The sequence below is a fragment of the Ostrea edulis genome, chromosome 3, assembly GCF_947568905.1.
Source record: "Ostrea edulis chromosome 3, xbOstEdul1.1, whole genome shotgun sequence".
Taxonomy (NCBI): domain Eukaryota; kingdom Metazoa; phylum Mollusca; class Bivalvia; order Ostreida; family Ostreidae; genus Ostrea; species Ostrea edulis.
The window spans coordinates 87,074,349-87,097,190 of record NC_079166.1 but is presented as its reverse complement, the minus strand read 5'-3'; the positions used below and the strand labels follow the sequence as shown (position 1 = coordinate 87,097,190).

Here is a 22,842-nt window from a genome sequence, read left to right as displayed (position 1 = left end):
TTCATGTAACAATATTCCATCATTACCTGAATATGTTGTTCTTATCCCTCAACTTATTGCATACGCAAAAGGCTGATTTGCGTATGATCAGGTTTTTTTAACCGAAGCAGGTTTATGGCATGCCAACCGTTGCAATATTTGATATTTTTCATTTGCATTGTAAAATGTTCCATTTGTATTCTATCTTTTCCATTTGCATTGTGCATTCTTTTGTTTGCATTGTATAATCTCCATTTGCATTGCAATTTTTTTCATTTGTATTGTATCCGAGTGATTGTTTATTTTGATTTGTTACGAAGAATTTCATTAGTTTAAGTTCCACTTATATTAAGCCGTCACCAGCTGTAGGCCGCTCTTCTGGAGGACCTAACCATCCCTAGATCTTCAAGAAGGTCCATCCCCGTTTCCAAGGGATCCGAGGGTCGACCACCATCGTCGCCTCGCCGCAACAAACCTAGTGTATTAGGGTTCCTACTGGACAGTCAGCAGTATAAATCTACACCATCATCGTAGGCCGGTGACGTACCACAAATATACTTACTATGCTCAGCGCACAGTGACGTAGCAGTGGGCGTTCACGTGCCAACGCCCATAGCAACACGGAGTGTCTGCTGTTAGCTCACATTATCGGTGATCCTCACTTTTAAATAACCATGCGTTTGGTGAAGTATTAGCTATAGATCCTGAAGCGTGCTACTACATCTCCAAAGCGTTTCGATTCGTTCCGTGTAAACCGTTCACGGTTCCGTGCAGACCGTTCAGCGTTTCGTGCAGACCGTTCACCGTTCCGTGCAAATCGTTTCGGGCAATATTCGGTCCGTGTATGATCAAACAACGCCAATAGAAACATGTAAATCGTTCAAACCACGCCCTTAGAAACGTACAGACCTTGCAAATAATTTCGACATGGGATGTAGGACAGCTAAACATTGTTGGGAATTTAAGCAATTATTTAAAAATGTCTCTAAGACGGGCTTTCACCAGTGACAATTTACAAATAATCGAAAGAAAACAGTTTATTATAATACCACCAGGAATAGCAAAATCCTATACCATTTTCTCACCCTTGATAGTTTCTTGCAAGTGCAGAGACATGTATATTTCTGTCCTCGTTATCTTTTTATTTTATTTTATTTTTTTTTTTTTGTATATAGGAATAATTCATTTGTCTTTTTACATTTCTATGATCAAGTTTCTCTGTTTATATAAACATATTTTCATCAAAATCGTTTATCAGAACTGTCTGCATAATGTAAAGACTGATCTGTGTATAACTTGTATATTCTACGCAAATTCCAAGGTCCTTTTTTTTTTTTTACCACAATAGAGGTAAGTTAATCCGGGTATTTTAAATCAACATTACTACAGAAGGTGTGAAAATCGGCGGGGGCAATTGAAATATGACAAAAGAGGTGTTTATATCTTTTGTCTCTCAAAAATGAATACAGTTTTCTATAGGTTTTAAATTGAGGCAAATGCAACAATCTAATTAAAATTGGATGTTAGATCCGCCCACATATCTGTTGATCATTACCGTGGCTAGTAATTATTTGTTTTATCTATTCATTTATATTATTTATTTCTCAATCTATTTCAATCATATTTTGATTGTTTCTTTTTGTTTTGTATCTTCCCTTCTTATCCAAGGTGACAGGTTCTCATCGACTAGCTAATTATATGTCCAGATGTACCCCCCTCACGAAACACGGGAACCGTCTTACGAAAAAAAATTAAATCATTTTATCTGTTGTCATACGCGTATGTAAAAATGTATAGTTTTTTTTCAAGATGTGTCTTTGAGAAGATGCCTGAAATATACAAAATGCACACGTGTTTTAACGGCACTCAGATTGAATGTACAAAAATAGCGATACAGCCGCGACTTTTTCAATGAATTGAATAGAGCAATGAATAAATAACTTGAATAATAAATATTCCATGACGATACAATTTATATATCTTTTCCCTTTATTTCCGAAGTTAAAAAATATTAATTCCTTTTATTCCAACGTGTTCCTATGTCATTAAACTATTCTTTGTTTAAATTAACCCCAGGATGAAACAAAAAATGACGAAAAAATCAAAGCGTGCAGACCATGCTTAGCGTTCACAACCCTCTCCCAGCCCAAATATATTTCAATCTTTCCTGAAAGAGAAATTTCTTTAAATCCTTTCATCTGTTTCATACACGTACACATGTATATAAAATGTAAAGGTTTATTCAACATCTGTCATTAGGAAGATGCCTGAAATATACAAATTGCAAATGTATTTTAACGACACTCAGAATGAATGGTCGCGTCGACCATTCCATATTGAGTAGAGCTACGAATCAATAAAATTTGATTAATCACTATTCCGTGACGATATCACTTTTGCGTATTTTTCTTCTATTTTCGAAATTAAAAAAAAATAATTTGTTCTCATTCCAATGTGTTCATTGATCTAGTAAGCAAAAATGAAATTTACCGCGTCGTACATTAGCAATCATTTTAAAATGAATCATTATCATTTCTTTCTCAACATTCTTTTCAATATCTAAAATACTATAATAAGACTGAAACTATTTGAACCAAATAATATCGAAAAAATCAAAGCGAGTAGGCCACGCCTACCGTATCGTGCAGACCGTTCACAAAACGTACAAACCACGCCTACAAAGTGGTCAGCGTTTCGTGCAAAGCGTTTCGTGCAAAACGTTTACCGTTCCGTACCATAATCGTTTCGTACCGTTCCGTGCAAGTTGTGTAGTAGTACCCTTCACGGTCTGTATATTTACTTCTAAAGTTTGATGCAGCCATGCCACGAGTAGAACTCGATCATGCAACCTAATGGTTACCTACCAAAGGGTATATCAATGAACTACCGCGACCGGTTCCATATAGGACTAGTTGAATATACATGTATATAGCTAGGAATGACGAATCTTGCTCCGGGTGACAACCCGCCCTTCACAAATATGATATTTTGTTTAATTTGTATAAACATGTCGAAAAAAGCATGAATGCACGTTTTATTTTTTCAGAACGCACCTGTTTAACGGGACTTTGCCCCCCACCCTCAACCACCCGCCCCAACCACCAAGACTTTGCCCTGGACTCACTAAGGGTCTTAAGACAGTCCCCAGCAGATTACTGCTTTCTTTCGTTCAGAATTATCTAGATCAGCCAGAGACTAGTTTGAATAATATGCACAATAGGCGCATAAAAGCCATTTATTGGGTGAGGGAGTTTCACGTCATTGCATTTAGGAAATACGGTAAATTCCTGGGAAACGTGGTTCCTGAACTTGACCGGGTCTTCAACATCTCGCGCATTGGTGGGGACCTATGGGCCTAAGTTCCCTCAATCTGATTAATTCTGACTAAATAAAATGTGCAAGCTTTTCTGGACAGTTCTATAAAAATATATCATGTGGGGGGGGGGGGGGGGGGCTGAATTCGCCATTGCTAGCTACGTATTTTTTTTTAAATAACTAGTCTTGTATGGACCTGGTTACGGTAGCTCAGTAATATATCGCTTGGTTTGTGGGAGGAAGGTCGTGAGTTCGAGTCACTCTCCCGCCATTGCCGCATCAAACCTAACACAATAAACATAGGTAGTGATTGCTCCTTTGCCAAACACTCGGCATTTAGAAGTAAGAATCACGGGTCTTTCCGATATGACCTTAAAAACAAATACCCTGTGTTGTGGCAGGTATTGGCACGTTAAAGAATCCTCATTGCTACAGCCATGTTCGCTGCGCATGTCTACATCAGTAAACAATTCGCAAAGCAACGTTAACTAATGAAATCCTTCGTAACAAATCAAAATAAACAATCCCTGGAATACAATACAAATGAAAAATTATACAATACAACTGGAAAATATAGAATACAAATGAAAATTTATGCAATACAAATGGAAATTATAGAATGCAAATGGAAAATTATACAATACAAATGGAAAAGTTAGAATACAAATGGAAAAAATATACAATACAAATGGAAAATATAGAATACAAATGGAAAATTATACAATACAAATGAAAAAGAGCAAATATTGCAACATTTGATATGTCATAACTGTTAAACAAGTTGATGTTACAGACTCTGTAATGTCTCGTTTAAAGATTCATGGCTGTTATCATTGATTTATTTGCCAATACAGCCTGCCATTCAGGCACATGCTCTCTGATATGGGTCATACCGATTTATGAGGCCGTTCTTGGCACATCGATTTTGACTAAGGAGTACCCTATTTACCAGATAAAGACATAGGACTTTTGTTGATAGGTCCGTTTATCTGATCAGGATATATGCTCATGGCGGGTGTGTCCAGTCGACAGGGGACGCTCACTTATCATATGCATCTAATCGAAACCCAGGTAAATCAAGAGTTCCGTGTTTGTCAAACTCTTTATTCTCTATTCCTTATAATAGTTATGAGATTGATCACCGTTCGTTATCGTCACCTTTGATGACGTCGTTGATGTATACAAATCTATATCAAAATTGCTCCATCCCCATGTGAGTTATAAATATCAATGGTTTAAAGTGGAATAAAATGTATGAATCCCCACGTGATACAGTTTAATTTAAATTATAACCAAAGAATGATAATGCTTCCATTATAAACGGTGTCAGAAGGGCATGAACAGACTAATTATGTTAAAATCAGAAAAAAATATACAGTTACATTAGAAATTATGATAATACACAAAAATCGTGCTGAGGAATGTCAAATTTTCAATGTTGAAAGTTAGAAAAAAACCTACTTGATGGGTATCTATAAGTCAGTTGTGGATAATTGGGAAACCATTGTATGATAGACATAAAATAAAGAAAATACCCACAGGTGGTGGTGGTATATTGTTTATCGTCCCGCTCAAGAATTTTCAATCTTATGGAGACATCACCACTGCCGGTGAAGGGCTGCAAAATTTAGGCTTATGCTCGGCGCCTACGGCCTTTAGCAGGGAGGGATCTATACCATTCCTCACCTGCTGTGACACGACGCCTCGGTTTGTGCGGTCTCATTCAAATGATAACCCATTTAGTCGCTTCTTACGATGAGCAGGGGGTACCGAGGACCTATTCTAGCCCGGATCCCCATGAGATACCAGCATAAAAGCCATTGCCCATGACAATGTTTTATTATTATGGATATGCATTCATTATTGATGGAATAATCTTCGTCTTGCTAACCACGTTTACTTTCGTTCAATCCAACAAAGCATTATCAGAATATGCTCCTTTGCCTAACTTTTGGCATTGACAATAGTCATTTGGAGGAAAATACTTAAAACCCCAAGGTCCGGAGTCAGAGTAAATATCTATACTATACAGAACCCTCACCGCTATGTTCCCTTGGGGTTATGTAGGTCTAGATGACGACACTTCACAAACAGCTAGTGATATCTAGATATGAGTGAAACATTCTCCTAGGGACGCATAATCAATAAACAGACTTCACGTATTTAAATTCATTAGCTGAATAGTGTATTTACCATCATTATACTTCGGATTCCCCCTCTTCCGTATCCTTCTTCTACACCAGAAAAACAGAATTATTCCAATCACGACTACGATGGCCAACAGCGAGGACACCACCGCGGCAGTCACATTGACAGAGTCCTGTGGATTTGAATTCGTAGTATTTGTGAAGTTTGTGGTGGCTAATGTCACATTCCCCAATCCATCCTTATACGACACATAACTTCCGTTAAGTGTCACTGGTGTCCTGAAAAAAAAACCACCCTATATATTATATGCTATAAATACTATATATTAAAGCAATAAGTTTCACTTCAAGAAGACACTAGTTTAGTTTCTATAAAAAGAACCCATGTGACAACTTCCCCGAAACTTGAGCTTAGTTGTTTAAACACATATAAACCGAATAGTATTTTCTACTTCCTATTTTTTATCTCTATCAGTGCGTCCCTCAGGTCTTCGGATAAGACCACATAAACAGCAGGTGAGTTACGTTAACGATATCCACAAACTCAAAAACCGTAAGTGCCTAGCATGGGCCTGTGTGTTGCACCTCTTCACCGGGAACGGTGATAAACAGATATCAGTGAAAAGATTCTGAGCGGTACGTTAAATGATACACAGTTAACAAAAACTAACAGGATTTTGTTATTGCACGCTGTTCCGTTCGAATGACTGACGACACTTGGGGGGAGGGGGTATTTTCAGAGAGATATTTAAAAACATAAACTCTTGAACTCAAACACTTAATAGCAACATTTGCAACATGTTTACTCTGGGTTTTATATGACCTTTTGAAACTGCATTTCTTTCATTTTAATTAACTGCTCATTTTTTATTATTGGTGATCATTTGAGACATATATTTAGCAAATCACACTATAATATATGATTCGTAAAAATATGAATGTTGACGGTTAACAGTTCTCCATACAATTTCCGTATTTGAATGAAAATAATGTAACGTGTAGCGGTCACTCAGACATACAAAACAGAGGGTGGGGCAAACACGCACCCCTGGACATCTGGGATCAGGTGCCCTCCAGGAGTAAGCATCCCCTGTGGACTGATTGTGAGTCGACCGGTCACACCCGTTATGAACCTTATATATTGACGGGTACAGAGAGATCGACATATATATTTAACAATTTGTATACATCAACATACTCTCTCCAAATATAAAATCTCTCTCTCTCTCTCTCTCTCTCTCTCTCTCTCTCTCTCTCTCTCTCTCTCTCTCTCTCTCTCTTTTCTCTCTGTATATTAAATTTAGAGCTTACCTGTCAATAGGAGGACATGTGGGATCCGCTAAGTAGCAACCTGCTTCACGATTTATTTCTAAACATGCTGGGTCTACAAGAAAGACATAATAGGCATAAAAACACACCGAAACACACACACACACACACACACACACACACACACACACCACACACACACACACACACACACACACACACACACACACGTACATTATGGGTCAGAATACCAATGTGACTAGCAAACAGACATCACAAAGACAATTCAGAGATTTATTTACAAACATTTGGAAAAAAAATATATAGCAATAACAGATCACTAAGTTACGATATGAATACTATAGCAGCGTCCGATGCTTGTTTAATGCAGAGCTGAATTCGCATTGGAGAATGAAACTGTTGCAATCGACTGTTTAATCCAAAATTAAAGTAATCTGCGGTTTGTGTTTAATAAGTCTAAATGAATGTTTACCAGTGTTTTATCGAGGGTTAATTGGGTGCTCTAAAGAAGAACATTTACAGTGTATTACACTAAAAAGAAGTATCTCGAACTTTCTTTCACAGAACGTACAGTGTAGTGGTAAATGAAATGTTATGCAATCTTTATAGTGAGATGAAATACTTTGCTCTAAAAAAGACCGCTTAAAACCTTATCTAGGTCACAGATGTCAAGTAATCACAAATGTACTGAACCAACCACCTCATTAAAAAGTTTGAATGACGATGAAAACTTAATTATCCACAGTTTAAAACTTTGATACACATACCCTCGTATCAAATCAAATCTACAAAAGAAAGCATGTGGATGTCGCTTTTAATGGAACATCTAGAAATAACATTATTTTAGGCTTTGATAAATGCTTTTTGTGTTTGCTATCAAACTTAATGTTCTTGTAATGATGAACTCATCGTGCAAGTCTTTGATTTTATTTGATACGGAGATGACTTATCTCGGCAGTGCCTATTTCCCAATCATATTATGCATTATCATAATAAAATAATGTTTAATTAAATCTTCTTTGATAGCTTATGCAAAAGCTGAGGGTGTTACGATCAGCTAAAGTTCTCAGTAACATTCAATTAACCGTTGCAATTTTGTAAAACCAACAATAAAACAAGATACTTTTATTTCTAAGGTAGAATTATTTTATTGATACTTTCTAAGTTTCTCTATACAGTGAGAAGCAAGTCTTTTTACATTGTCGCTGCGTTTTGGAAACAGAGTAGTATTGATCCCCATATCACTAGCGTTAACAGCAAGTCCAACCTGCTTACAAAATGTCGATTGGAGATACACCGGGATACTCATAAGGATAGATTTAATTTTTCAATAGTATTCGTTCAATCCCATAGTCCTTTCAAATTCAATCATCTTTTGCAATAAAATGAAGAGACGTAGATACAATTCTAGTATTAGGTTTATCTGGCAAACATGATTGATGTGCAAAATTCCAAGACATTATTTCTCAACTTATGCCAATAAAATGACTCATAATTATGTTACAAGTCTATACTTATTGATACTTCAACGGCTTATCATAAGTGTATCGTGAGCAAAAGTCCATACATCCCTACCGTACACTAATGGGCCCTATGTGATGAACCGCATGCTACACTTCATCTAGGGGTGTTTGAATCGGTGGTCATTTTCGTATAAGGATCCCGTATTTGGTTCTTTGGTTTAGAAGCAATTTCCAACTTTGTCGGATCCATCTGGTGGAAGTGCCTTTTTGCTAGGTTAGTATATATCAGGGTCCTTACTTTGCATGGACAGTAACTGCTCTCTACCGAGAGTGTCCTTGTCCTGGTCTGACTGTATTTTGGGATCGTCACCAACATTGGTTTTCAGTGGAGACACACTGTTATGTGGCTGTTTTCATGTGAACTGCCATCAAGGTCAAACAGAAAAGTGTCACTGAGATCAATTTCTTGACACGATCAAGCCTTACTAGGGGGATGAAGTCGGTCAGTCTCGACTTCATCTGATCATCGCTCTGGTGACAGCATATACTAGGTATAAACTGTCGTCTTGAACTCCAGAAGCGACACTTGAAGTGAGTTTCGCTCAAACCATGGTACATTGTACAACTTTACCACCAGTTAAATCATTGCCTGACAAGGCTTCACAATCCATACATTCATAGGGACATATAGACATACATACATACATGCATACATAAACACACACATCAGTGGAACGTACTATCTTCAATCATGCAGGTTTCTTAGCTTTAATGGATTAACTTAAACATTGTGTTGTTTTCGTTCATTTGCTAAATTTCCATATGTAACTCGCTTCTTTGTCTTGATAAGGAGAATTGCCTCCACTATTTAATATTTTACATTGTTCCGGATGTAGGTCTAGTTAAGTCCCTAGCACATTCGGATATTATTTTTCCAGAGATAGATAGATAGATAGAGATAGATGGATGGATGGATGGATGGATAGATGGATGGATGGTTGACGGATGGATGGATGGAGAGAGTGATATATATATATATATATATATATATATATATATAGAGAGAGAGAGAGAGAGAGAGAGAGAGAGAGAGAGAGAGAGAGAGAGAGCACATTCCAATAATAAATACTGAGCTTACAGTTGTAAATTTCATTGTTGTTGTAGGACATTTTAGGACATCCGGTCACAAACGTAGTGCAGTTCTTCACACCTAAGTGTCCACTAGGATAAGTGTACACACATAAACCTGCAAATATACAAATATATGGATGTTTTTAGATATTATCTTTTTTTATTTACCTTTCATTTTCAGAATTTTACGCTACAATAAACAAATTTTATTTTTATAAAGAAGTCACTGTTTCTTTACAGAATACATCCCAAAGTTTGTACTTTGGATGAATCGAATGGCGAGTTGGTTGTGGCGAAGGAACGGCCATTCCTTAAGCTCATCATTTCAACCATTATTCAGTATCCATACTTTCATCAAAGTAAATATATCGTGACCAAATATTCATGTTTACTTGTTTTAGTGGCCAAGTATGATGCATTATATATCATTTAGTGTGAAAAGTAAAATAAAAACATATAAACTTCCCTCAAAAACGTCAAACGAGGAACCCATGGTAACAAATTAACATAAATGTTGCATATTGTGGAAAGACATAAATCACGGAATTACCTTCTTCAAATCTCCCGATGGATCCCGTCAAGCAGAACTCGACCAAGTCTGTCTTATATTCATTAGGGGCACATTGGTAAAGGTTTCTGCCGATGGTGTCTTTTGGACAGTTCAATGCGATTCCAGCCTTCCGCCAATAGTCGCCATCCCCAGGACAGGACTCCACGGGGTACATTTTAACTGCCATGTTTCCTGAATGATATAACGCATAATGATTAGACATAATCGCATTTAGAACTGTACTTCCGTTAAAATTAATTGTCATACAGCTAATAGTCAGTTATACAGCGGAATTTTCTCACACTACTGATGCCGATCTTGAAATACTTCAATTCAACAAACTGAAGCATCATGAAATGCATAAGCTCGTTTACCACTTGCATATAAACTAACCGGAAGCTATGTCTAAAATCAGTGTACCACTGTATTTTTAATTGAGATGAATAACTAAAGATAATAAACAGTGATGAATCACATAATTCACCAAAAATACAAAATTAAGAGTAGAAGAAACAAGGACCACTGGATACACCAAGGGTGGAATTAGGGATGTATAAGAAGTACACATCTCCTGACGATATCTCTTGACCATGTAAATAGAATATTACGTAGTCTGAGTCCTTCCCCCTCCCCAATTTTTCGAAAGAAGGCGAGAGGGAGTCAGCGCAAGAACTTTGTCATACAATATTCCAGTAGCCTTTGTACAGGTACTTTGTCAATAAAAAACAGCCGAAAAGAGACCCAGATAAACTGCGAGAAAAGGGTTATATAGAAGGTAAATATTGTTAGGACTAAAGCATAAGCATCATGATCTTGTCTTGAAATTCAATTCAAACTTGTACCAACCAACCTTCACATTGTAACACCAAATAACTTATGCTACCATTTTTACCCACTGGTGAATTTATAAAATTACAAATTAAAAGAATTAACTTTCAATTATAAGTAATCTCTTTAGAGAACGCATGACAGCAAGTACATTACACGCTATAACGCCGTGATCCCACTCCATAACGGCGTGCAGATTATACAACTGAAAATGATATTAAAATTGCTGCATCGAATTAAATTTTCATTATTGTTTTCATCATTGTTTCGAAATCCACTCGTGACTGTAGGCCAGTTGATCCATGAAGGTCGCTTTGTGACTTCACTATACTAAGTGACTGCCTAACTAAGTAACAATACTTTTTAAAATCGGGACGTAGATTTGAGTGTGTATTGTGGTCAATCATTGCAATATTTCGGTGAACGAACTATTAGAATTAATCATGTAAGTACATGTATATGAAAGACAAAATGCATATAATTTTGTATACTTTGCAAACATGTGATATGTCCTTTAAAGAAGACTTGGAGACTCTGTAATGTATGTAGGATATATAACGAATGGACACCGGGATGAAATGAGCAAAGATATATCTAAAAATTGAGCTGAAGGGCACAATATTGATTCCCGTGTAGAAACGGTGCACATGTCTTGTCTTGTAGTAATATAACAATAGGTTTGCTGATAATGGAACATAGTTGATGTCCATATGCATTCTGGTGGATATTAGTTTAAACAATATTCATCAAATGAATTGATGGGATTAGGCAACCTATATGAACCCTCTACTTGATGCATTTCACTAATTTAATTTTCATAAAAGTCTCATTATCAGGTTGAACTTACAAGTGTTACAAAGTAATGCATTATACTTTTACTGACATCAGCAGTTGCAAAAAGTTAATGCAATAATGTTTTCTTTCTAGTTTTTGAAATATTTAGCAAATACTCTTAACATTTTTCAGTCTCTAAAATTTAGTGTCGTCGCTTATGTGTTGTCATTATCTACTTAGAGTGTTCAATGTTTTAGGCTACAAATAATTTTTTGCATAAAAAGATGTTGTTTTGAAGGGAAAATATTGACACCATGGTCTGGAAATGCAGAGCAAATTTGGGGATTTCCCTAACCCTACCAAGCTCCAGAGGTTTTTTTTTCATTGCATGTGAATGCTATTCGGCAGTTATCGAATATAATTGCTGAAAATTACATGTCGAAATATCGACTTTTAGGAGTTATGAAATTGATCACAGTTCTTTATCTTCAACTTGCATTGAGTAGTTTCCAAGAGCATTTGGAAAAAGCCGCCTTTGAAAATAAATACACCTGTCGCTATCGTATGGAACTAGTGATAAGTGAAGAAACAAGAGCTTGGAAATGGCTATCGAGCTCAGGAAACTATATATTTCCCTTGACAATATCATAGACGATGCAAATACGAAACAGAATCCTCTTCGCAAAATAAAAAAAAGAATAATGGAAAACAACAGTAATGATAAGGCATTGCGTCGAAAGAACCAGGGAGGCCTCGAAAATGTTATACTGATTGCTATCCGGAAAAAAAAATAATTGTGTGTTTTGATTTTTTTTGTATCCTGTGTATGAAAATATCAAAACACGTATATTGTTCTTCAGTTTCAAAGGAGCAATCAGAATAACGAATTTGAATACTAATGGAGTCATCTCACACGTACGACACAATATCCCATTCATACAGTTTTGTTCTTACGAAGTTGCTCAGTTGTATGACTAACTTTGCGATCTTGTACTCGGGACTTAATATGTCGTCGTACATAAGAAAATATATTATGAGATTGATCACTCTTCGCTATCTGTGCCTTTCATAAGATTTCTGATTTCGTAAGTACGTACAACTTACTTCAGTCGTAGAGTCGCCATAAGTAGTTCTCCAACGTATTATCTCTATCATCTTGATTATCTCGTACGTGTCATTTCTTATATCGCTTGTGCGACTTTTTTATTCCTTTATTACGACTAAATTATGCTTTACGTGAAAAGATGAAGACAACGAACAACTAACAATTGTATACCTTCCATAAAGAGCGTACAGCTTAATATGATATATGTTAATGCTATTGTTCATTGTACACAAGTTAATGTTTACTTTTCCTATCAGGTCTTGAAATATTACAATATTTAATGCTTACAAATTAACATCAATTTCTGTCCTCCCCATCCAACTGATGATCCACTTTTTTTTTCAATTCTTCGAGCCGTCTGCAACATCGCGTTGTGTGTGCATCATCTCATTATCAACGAACACCTTCTGCAAATGTCATAAACATTCAGACAAAATTAACAATCAAACAGATGTCTTTATAAAGGGCTTGTCAAAGCTTAACTAAGATATTAATTTTCTAGCAAAATTAATCTTCCCAAGTCAGAAATGAGTTAAAATGCATTTTAGATGAAATATATTGTGTTAGTCTTTAGTTTGAAAAAAAGATCGGAAAGCAAGTCTTGCAATATGCATATATTGTCGATATTTTACAGGTGATTATTTGTACCGTCATATAACATTAGGTTTGAAAACAACCGTTGTTCATTTTATATAAACGGATTGTATTCAATCGACAAACAAGCCAACGATTACGTTGATAACTTGTAAGGAGCATTGCATTGGATTGGAGTGTCTCTTTTTTGTCTTGATTTACTGGTTTAAGGTTGTAATTATGGTGTGGATTGAGTTGTATTTTTATTCAATTTTTCCAAGGTATGTGTTGGGGAACCAATTAGCTATTTTGTGTCGACGAAAGGAAGTTTGCCTTAAAAGAGTAGTCTTTGTTAATGCACTTTTACAAATAGCAACAGGAAACTAAGATAACCATGGGTATACGATACCGAATACACCCTTGGAATTAGTTTTAACCATGATTTTCTGCGAATAGATCAGAAAGGTTAAAACAATGACTTCGGGGTCAGTCGTCATGTAAGATTGACGGGTACATTGCCACAGCGGAGCAATACCTGCATTATTTTCGCCATTTTCTTCTATAAAAGTGAGGGGCCGCTAATACGGCATTATCTTACTCCGTCGTTCATGTTTGTAAGGGAAATGATGACTTATGCATGGACAACTGATCGTGGTGTCTATTTATAAAATTATTTTTCTGCTAAGTTTGTGGCAAATTGTACTTTTAACTTTCGTTCTGCAATGTCACCTTTGCTGCCATTAACTGGAAACTTTACCTATATGCGGTCTCACGTGTGACATCAGCGAGATCGTGCTTATATAGTATTAAGGTTTTCTATCGATATTTTTAACATTTCTTTTACATACTACCCGTAAAATGAACTATTATTCCGTGTTTTCTTTCATTTTGTCTTCGGTTGTTGCTTTTTCATTAACTGGTAGTGTGGAAGCAATTGACCAAATGTTTGGTCCACCATTTTATAGACCACCAATTTGTAAACAAATCACTCAGAAAAGAAACGAACAACAACAATGTTGTGTTACTGTACACGTATTTACAATATTCTATTTCCATTAATTAATTGCCGATGAAAAGGTTTCCATTATAATACAAGATCAAACGGCTTGCAAAATCGAATGATGCTGTAGCGTCATATCTGTGGTGAAGATAATGATATGATGACAACAATGGTGATGGTGTTTGTCATGATGACTTCATCGTGATAATGATGATAACGATGATGATTGCGATGATGACGTTAGCGATGGTATCGATGTAAATAACCTCGGGCACCCAATACCATTTACAACCTATATAGTCTGCAAGGATTTGATGTGTCAACTACGATTTGATGGGACTCGGTGTTACTAGAACGAGAAATGTCTTAAGTAACTTAATTTTCCGAAGTTTCTTTTGTTTCAATTACTGCTTTATTTATTTAGTTCTGCTTTGCTAAGCCTGGGGATACTTGCCATAGTTTCATTGGTGTGTGTGCGTTTTTTCTGTACCTTTCTTTTTTTTTTATAAATAAATAAATTTTATTCGGTATATACATACATGCAAACATACATACATAAGATACCAAGAATATCCCATTAAGCTCGAAAGCTTATTTCCAATGGGGTCCTTTTTAGTTCAGCTTTGCTAAGCCTGTGGATACTTGCCATAGTTCCATTGGTGTGTGTGTTTTTTTCTGTACCTTTCTTTTTTAGTTACATATATATATATATATATATATATATATATATATATATATATATATATATATTGCTAGCAAAGAATTACCCTTAAGTATATTAGTGCTAAAGTGTGAACTACAGAGAACATTCCTCAAAATATTAGAGCAATATTAATTGTCATTAAAATATTACAGTCAATCAAAGATGACAACCACCTCATGATTGGTAATCGTGACCTTTTTCTTTACAAGTATGTAAAATATGACGTTCCCTGTTTTCATTATGACGTCTTTTGAAAAAAAAACATTGTTGGATAAAACAAAGGCCTTTTTGGTAGGAACGGCTCATTTGTAAATCACTTATTTTAATTTGAATAATTCTTGTTTGTGATTTGGAAAGTCGCTTCTTTAATTCCGCTTCAGACACAAAACGAGCTAAACTGTGAGAAAGTGGTTATGTAGATGATAAGCAGAACTATGACACATGCGTTCTGTTCTGTTCTTCATTACTTCACAAAATGGATATCCGCACGTAAAGATTAAAAATGACCCTGTAACACTATATGTTTATGTTCCAAAGTTTTTCCAACTTGTCGATTTACAACACTTTTAAAAATCGAAAACAATTGAACACGCATTTATATATAATGAAATATTACAAACCTTACTTTAAATTGAATTTCTACGCTTTTATACAAATTAAAAAAAAAACATGAACAAGAAAAGCAAGCACAGTATCAATCCGCGTTCCCCGTTACTATTTCGCGTCGATCACAAAGAAGGCCATAACTTTACTTACGTTATAAAGTATAGTGACTTTAAATCCATTTGATCGATTTTATTTAAAATGCGTCCGTAGCAGTAGACCTAATTGTGAACGATGGTACACGGATCACTATTGTTGATTCAAAATTGAATATCATGGACACAGCTTATTATATAATACAACGCAAATTACAGACGTTCAGGGAAATGTAACAAATAGTGTTTAGACTGCGACCCATGCAATCAATCTTTGCAATTGAAGAATTTACAATTGGCTTCTTCGCTACGCTCGTAGGTGCTTACATCGCCATTTGTATGCACTAGTGGTTAAAACATATATGGTAAAAATGTTAAGACTAGCAAAATGTTCAACACTGAAATAAGCATTCTTTATGGAGAATAATGTTGGAAGAAAAGTTGAGGTTTTAAATACATCCAAAACTATTCCATAAATAAACTGCTCGAAAAGAGTGTCACATGTGATGTCACTGTATAACGTGACTATCTAACTAATTAAAGAAAATCCCTTTTACAATCGGGTCTTATAATTAAAGCAAAATCGTGACTTATAATCGCAAGGATTTGGCAAACCATTAGAATCAATTATTATATCCATAAAAAAACATCCCGCAAACATCAGTGATTAAAGGGACCACATTGTAAATAAGCTTTCGGGCGCCCATGGGTTATCCATGATATGTGTATTTCTTTGCATGGATATATGTACATATCGAAAATACATTGATTTATTCCTAAGGCAAATCATATTTAACCGTTGTAGTGTAAAACTTATACGGTACCAATTTTGATGCACCAGATGCGCATTTCGAAAAATAATGTATCTTCAGTGATGCTCAATCGAAATGTTTGAAATCCGAAATAACATAGAAGATTTAGAGCTAAATATAGCCAAAAACAGCGTGCCAAAAAAGTGGGGTCATACCATTTGTTCTCTGAGTACAAATCCAATGCTCTATTGATCATAAACTAAATAGGTTATTCAATGAATTTGAAATAGCAATGCACCTTTTCTTCATTATTTTACTGACTCAGTGTCTATAAATTTTAACATCACATCTGTTATCTTACATACTGTCTATATCAATGTGGAGATATAGTATTTTGATTTGTGTTAGAAATGTCTTGAGTTGTTTGGTTTTTTTTTAATTTGTGTTCTGTGTTTGTTTAATTTTTATCTTATTTTTTGTTTTTCGGTTATTGTTTTGCTCTATGTTTAACATAAACCACATTTTCTACCACTTACAAACTAATTTCCGTTTCATGATCACCATACATACACAGATATGTAGCACTTCTCTGAAAATTATCGTTTAATAGTTTTCGAAAGAGACATCAATGAACATATTTCATCCTCACTACACTCAATAACCGATGTCGCTTTATCTTTCAATAGGTATTATTCTCAGAATCCAAATATCATGTTTTGTCATAATTGTAAGTGGACACTATTTTTGATAAATTAACCTATTCAATTTGTTGCAACAGACTGACATGGTAGCACAAATATAACCTTTTTAAAAAGTGTACTTAATGACCAAACGTTTTTTTTTTTATCGCCAGTTGATTTTAGCATCGTTCATTACTATGAAATTAGAATGTTTACTCCTACTAGCCAATTGACCCTCTCTTTGATGCGTCCAGGGGTTGTGATTATCCTAATCGCAGTTGTTCCTACTCTTATTTCTTATTCTTTACATGAATTATAACACTGAACACTGTTCCTTATCTTCGCTTTTTCAATAGCATGTTCTTAAACATTTAAAAATCATACTCGGAACTGTATTTTTCAAATATTGTAACAGAGGAAATATGAATGATCATAACCAACACAGCTTGCATCGCAGTATTTATGAATATAACGTATTATGAAGTACAATCCACAATTACAGGGTGTGTGTCTAATATAGTTTGAATTTTGGAGAGTTCAAATTTCTATACAGACAGCGTGTCGCATACACCTGTTAGTTAGAACATGTATTTTGGACGTTTCGCTGCTTATATCTGCTCAATAATTGAGTTGGTCGTTTAATTCACGTACGAATGTGGTTTAAGACAAAACGGATTATCGTGCAACCCCATCAACCCCCTTTAAAAGGGAACAACTTAACCATATGGTATATCCACATTTGCTATATATAGCAGGTACATTACAAAAATGTCAGGGTGGATGCTTCAAACGTATAATATGTCTTTGTCACTAGATCCCGACAGGTGAGTGAAAGGTCATTTTGACAATACATGACACATTTTGTACCGTCTATATCTGCATATTCTTGAACTATCTTCGTAAACACCTATGGGATACGGTTACACATCAGCGTCATTTAGGGGCATTGTCGTAAAAGAACTGCGCAACTATAAGTTATATTATACTATTGTTAATCAAACATCTGCATACATTTACATGCCAATAGTGTACGAATAAAGTTGAGACATCAAATTTCTTACATAGCCGCAATAATGTGTATTTAGAGAACCTATTTTAGAGGGTAAATGAGTGGTTTAGAAATGCACATGTAAGTACACTGTTTAGGTAAATTGGGTCACATCGGCAGTTATCATAAGTGCCTCCTACAACTAAAAACCTTTTGATTTGTATGATTTCTAAATTCCACATAGCTAATCTGCACAAGAGAAAAGGAGAAATTTCCATTAGAAATAGAATGTACGTTTCTGTTACATTGCAGTGACATTTCAGGGGATTGATTGAGGGGTACATTTCAATGACCATTCTGCCTATATTCATCTACCATTCAATGGCCTTTTAGTGACTACTCAGTTGTCTTTCAATGATATTTAAGTTTAGAAACCGTTCTGTAACAAGGGGATTATATTGCACTTATATTATTTCGGGGAACAACTTATGATATACCCACATCTACAATGTATAGCACGTATATTACCAAAAATGTCAGGGTGAACGCTTCAAGTGTTTCATCTTTTTCTGTCATTATATCCCAGCAGGTGAGGGAAATATGTTGACAATACATGACACATTTTGTACAGTATTTATCTGCATATGAGTGATTTATCTTTGTAAATACCACTGGGATACGGTTATACACAGTAAATTTAGAGAAATTGTCGTAAACTAATATGCGCAAACATGAGTATATAATGATAATATCAATTAAACATCTGCAGATATTCACAATCCAACACTGTAAAAATAAAACCGACACATTCAAATTTCCAACATAGCCGCAATAATATGTATTCAGAAACCCTATCTTAGAGAGCAAATGTGTTGTATAGAAATATACATTTCAGTAGACTGTTAAGGTAAAATGGGACATAGCGATGGTTATCATAAATCCTCCCAACGATTTAAAACCTTTTGATTTATATGTTTCTAAATAATATGCAGGTTATCCACACTGGAGCAGGTGAGAACTTTAAGATTAAATGAAACCTTTCAGTAACATTTCAGGGATCATTCAGTATCTCTTCAGTGTCCATTCACTCAAAATTTAGTTACCACTGAATGATCTTTCAGTGATAATTCAGTAGTTTTTCAGTGATATATCAGTCACATTCTAGTGGCCATTCAGTCACATTTTAATTGAAATTCAATGAAATTTCACTGATCATTCATTCACATTTCAGTCACGTTTAAATCATTGTTTAGTTACATTTAGTGACCATTCACTTATCGCTTAATGGCCAATTAGTCATATTTAAATGATGATCTAGACATATCTCTTATTGCAATAATCATTCAACAATTTCAGTAGTCTAGATGAGATTGGTCACTGTTCGTTATATTCACTTTTCATATATGGGATTATTCAGTAGCCTATGTGATAAATGTTTGAAATTTTAACTAAAATGATTGTAGATATTTTTGCGATATAACTGCAATATTTTTATGACATGAGTTTCAATTTCTGTAATAATATATCCCTTGTAATTAACATTTCACTGTTTATTCAACAACAATTCGTACTTTATAGACCCAGTTTTAAGATAACACCCCAGCTTTTACCTGTATGATGACCAATGGTGAACAGCCTGTCAATCACGTAATTGACAATAGATGTCAGGTGGATTGACATCCACAGAGACTGTGGTCTGCAGGTAACATAGATAAATGTTTGATAACAATATCAGCCAATAATTACCTCGTTAGATCTTGAGGAGGCCTAATATCTTTATAGCTTTTATAACTTTTTCTATAGGTTTGATATCAATTATTCGCCCAAAGCGGATGGGAAGTGTACACTCTGTGTCAGCTCATTATACAAGTACTATGACCCAATAAACTCTAGAGACGGCCCTCAGACACATGTGTGTCTCAAAATTATACAAAACGCCCTGATTTGTCGGTCATATAAATTCCAGGTAGACAACAATGATCATAGATACGCCCTGCCAAAATCTAGCGATCCGTGAAGAAAACGTACGGTATCATTTTGGGGTGTTTAACCACTTTGTTTTATATTTCAGAATTGCTTAAACTACTACTTTCATCAGATGGAAAGGCAAATCATGTAGACATAGTGAGTTAGTGTCAGGTTTAACCCTAACTCTGATATAGATTATTTTGCTATTTTACTTGTTGTTGCTTTTTTCTTACTTCATTTTCTATGTAACGGCAAAAATTAATCGTCATTAGTGCCAAAATCAATCAATATAGTTATGTACATTTTTGATGATCTCTCTCTCTCTCTCTCTCTCTCTCTCTCTCTCTCTCTCTCTCTCTCTCTCTCTAACCACCTCTCTCTCTCTATCTCTCTTTTTCTCTATTTAACCTCTCTCTCTAACTCTTTTTCTCCATAAATAATGTGTGAACTTAAGCAAAACCAATGTCGCTTAAATACTCTGTATTGCTATATTTATATAAAAATGTCTGACTCCGGAATCCAATGAAAATGAAACTCACAATATCGTAATAAAATGACGGTATTTGTCTTATTCCTATATATTTAATTCTGCAATACTTTGAAAAAAATGTTGTAATGTTTTTTTTAAATATGTCACCTGATAACCCGATGAGCCTGCATTTACAAGCAGGGAAATTCTGCTTTATCTGAAATGAAACACCTCAGACAGCATTTGACCCAATGGTAGGTTGTATTGGCAAACTAAATCATTATACTGATAATAGAAATTGCGAAATACTGACTTTAAACAAGACTATTGGAACCCTTGCACCATCAACTCGTTTGCCAGTAGTCTGCTTCGATTTAAAAAAAAATCAAAATCAGCAGAGGAAACTCTTGCGGATCGAAACTGTTGATAAATAAAAACACCATATGCAGGTGATAATGGAATATTGTTACATAAATATGGGAAGTTGACTATGGAGAAGCTGAAATCACCCTGTTGGCCATACAGTTGAATTGTCAGTTTACCGTTAAGTCTACTTTCAATAAAATGTCTAAGTATGAAGCAGAAGTAGACGACTATGTGGTGTCTTTTATTTCGAGTTCACTGGGATATATCGAATCGACATATGAATGAAAATTATCATTGTTAATAGATATTGCGTTGTCGATATATCTAAACGTTGAATTGAAAACCACAGGAACATATTGTTTTTTTTTTCTTCTCACGTAGAAGTTTCTGAATAAATTATGTTTGATATGAACATAAAATATGCATTGATTACACCTTTGCCATACGCTCGGCAGTTAACAGTAAAAATCGCGGTTCTGTCGGGTCTGATTTTAAAGACGGAAGCATCGTGTCACGGCCGATGGTCGCGCATTAACAACACGCATTTCCTACGATCCTCGGCGCAAATCATATATCTTAATTTGTGGCATTCCAAAAAGAAGTGGATACCTCTCCATGTGAGTTAAAATGTTATGGACGCGACGTAAAGCAACAATCAATTAGTCATTAACATATCCGTCATATATTACTTTTCGTGAGTCAATACCACAAAGGGAAGGTGAAGATAAAGAATCGTGACCAATTACATAAATCATAAAGGAAATGCAAAATAGAAAGCTTACAAGCACGGACACCAGGATATAAAAGAGATGAGATCAGGTGCGTAGGATGAGTAAGCGTCTCCTGTCGAGCGGTCACATACAACTATATTGTTTTACAGGAAATTGAAATTGCAGGAAGTTCATTATTGAAACAGTTTCAAATGCACAATCATTATTTGCCAATTATATTTACCGACTGAATCATTGCCAATAAATTGTTTGAACGTTATCTTTCTGTTTTATGTATCAACTGCATATTGTCTCTATCAACATGGATATTAAATATTTTACTCATGGAACCAATCTTGTGATCCGTCCCTACATGTATAACCCCAAATTACAATGTTTTACGTGTGTTTCTTTGTTTTGATGCGTTTCGTTTTTGTTTTGTCCCACGCCCCACGATGACTCAACATATTTCAACATGTTTAGAAAGTTTTATTCTGTTTGAATTAGTTTTTGTGGACAGCACACCATAATTATCTGGCTACCAAAGTTGTCTGTGTGACTCGTCCATAACGCATGACCTACACAACAGTCAGGACATTCGAATTTTTCAACAGCTCCTTCAATAACTGGTCCAGATATAGAATCTGGATTCCAGTTCCAACCATATTATACGCAAGAAAGAACCCTTATAGTGGCTAATTTCTCTTTCGATAAGTTGACAGCTACAAATACTTTTGTCACCATGTTTTGATGGAACATTACGCTTAAAAATTTTCAACTGGGTATAAACAAGATTTCATCAACCTGCAGTATATTCACTTTTAATTAATCTGTTTAGCATAAAATCGATGTCCTTGTAAATTATATTCTAACAATCCATAATATTAATTATCAATCGTACCCATTCCTAAGGATAACTTAACATATTCTATTATAATTTATGAAAATGGATGCAACATTTACTACTATTATTGTGTAATTAGAGCCAAAACCGTTTCCCTCTCGAGCTGGATTACGCGGTAAGCATTAACAGATTGCAGAGATGCATCTATCGCCAGATAAGATAGATAAGGTATACACCAAGACTAGTAACCAAATGTCCAACAATTTCTAGCATCTAATCTGAAGATTAATTTTTCTTGATTGACAAGGGTTCAATGACGAGGGAAATTTAAAGGCGGTGCTTATTATCTCGGTCTGTAAATGTTTTCAACAAACCAACATCCAAATTAGACTTAGGAACCTTGGCCACAATATACCATTAACAACCCATTCACCGAGCCTAATTATGTTTTGCAAAAAGTTTTGATAAGGGACGTTGATAACTATGAAGAGACAATATTTTGCTCAGGT

At 35.2% G+C, this 22,842-nt stretch overlaps 1 protein-coding gene across 3 annotated transcripts in view; it reads right to left on the bottom strand.

Moving 5' to 3' along the window:
- The window catches only part of LOC125676180 (uncharacterized), a 53,597-nt gene that overhangs the window by 23,911 nt on the left and 6,844 nt on the right, over positions 1-22,842 (bottom strand). The window contains exons 2-6 of one of the 3 annotated variants that reach the window (XM_056159309.1): positions 12,871-12,989; positions 9,876-10,067; positions 9,333-9,440; positions 6,753-6,825; positions 5,488-5,720 (exon numbers count right to left, since the gene is read on the bottom strand). In XM_056159309.1, the coding sequence (XP_056015284.1) occupies positions 5,488-5,720; positions 6,753-6,825; positions 9,333-9,440; positions 9,876-10,062 (601 nt within the window). In that variant the 5' untranslated portion in view covers positions 10,063-10,067; positions 12,871-12,989. Of the gene's footprint in view, positions 1-5,374; positions 5,721-6,752; positions 6,826-9,332; positions 9,441-9,875; positions 10,068-12,870; positions 12,990-22,842 lie in introns of those variants that run through there. The other 2 variants (XM_048914076.2, XM_056159308.1) reach the window with 2 other exon arrangements.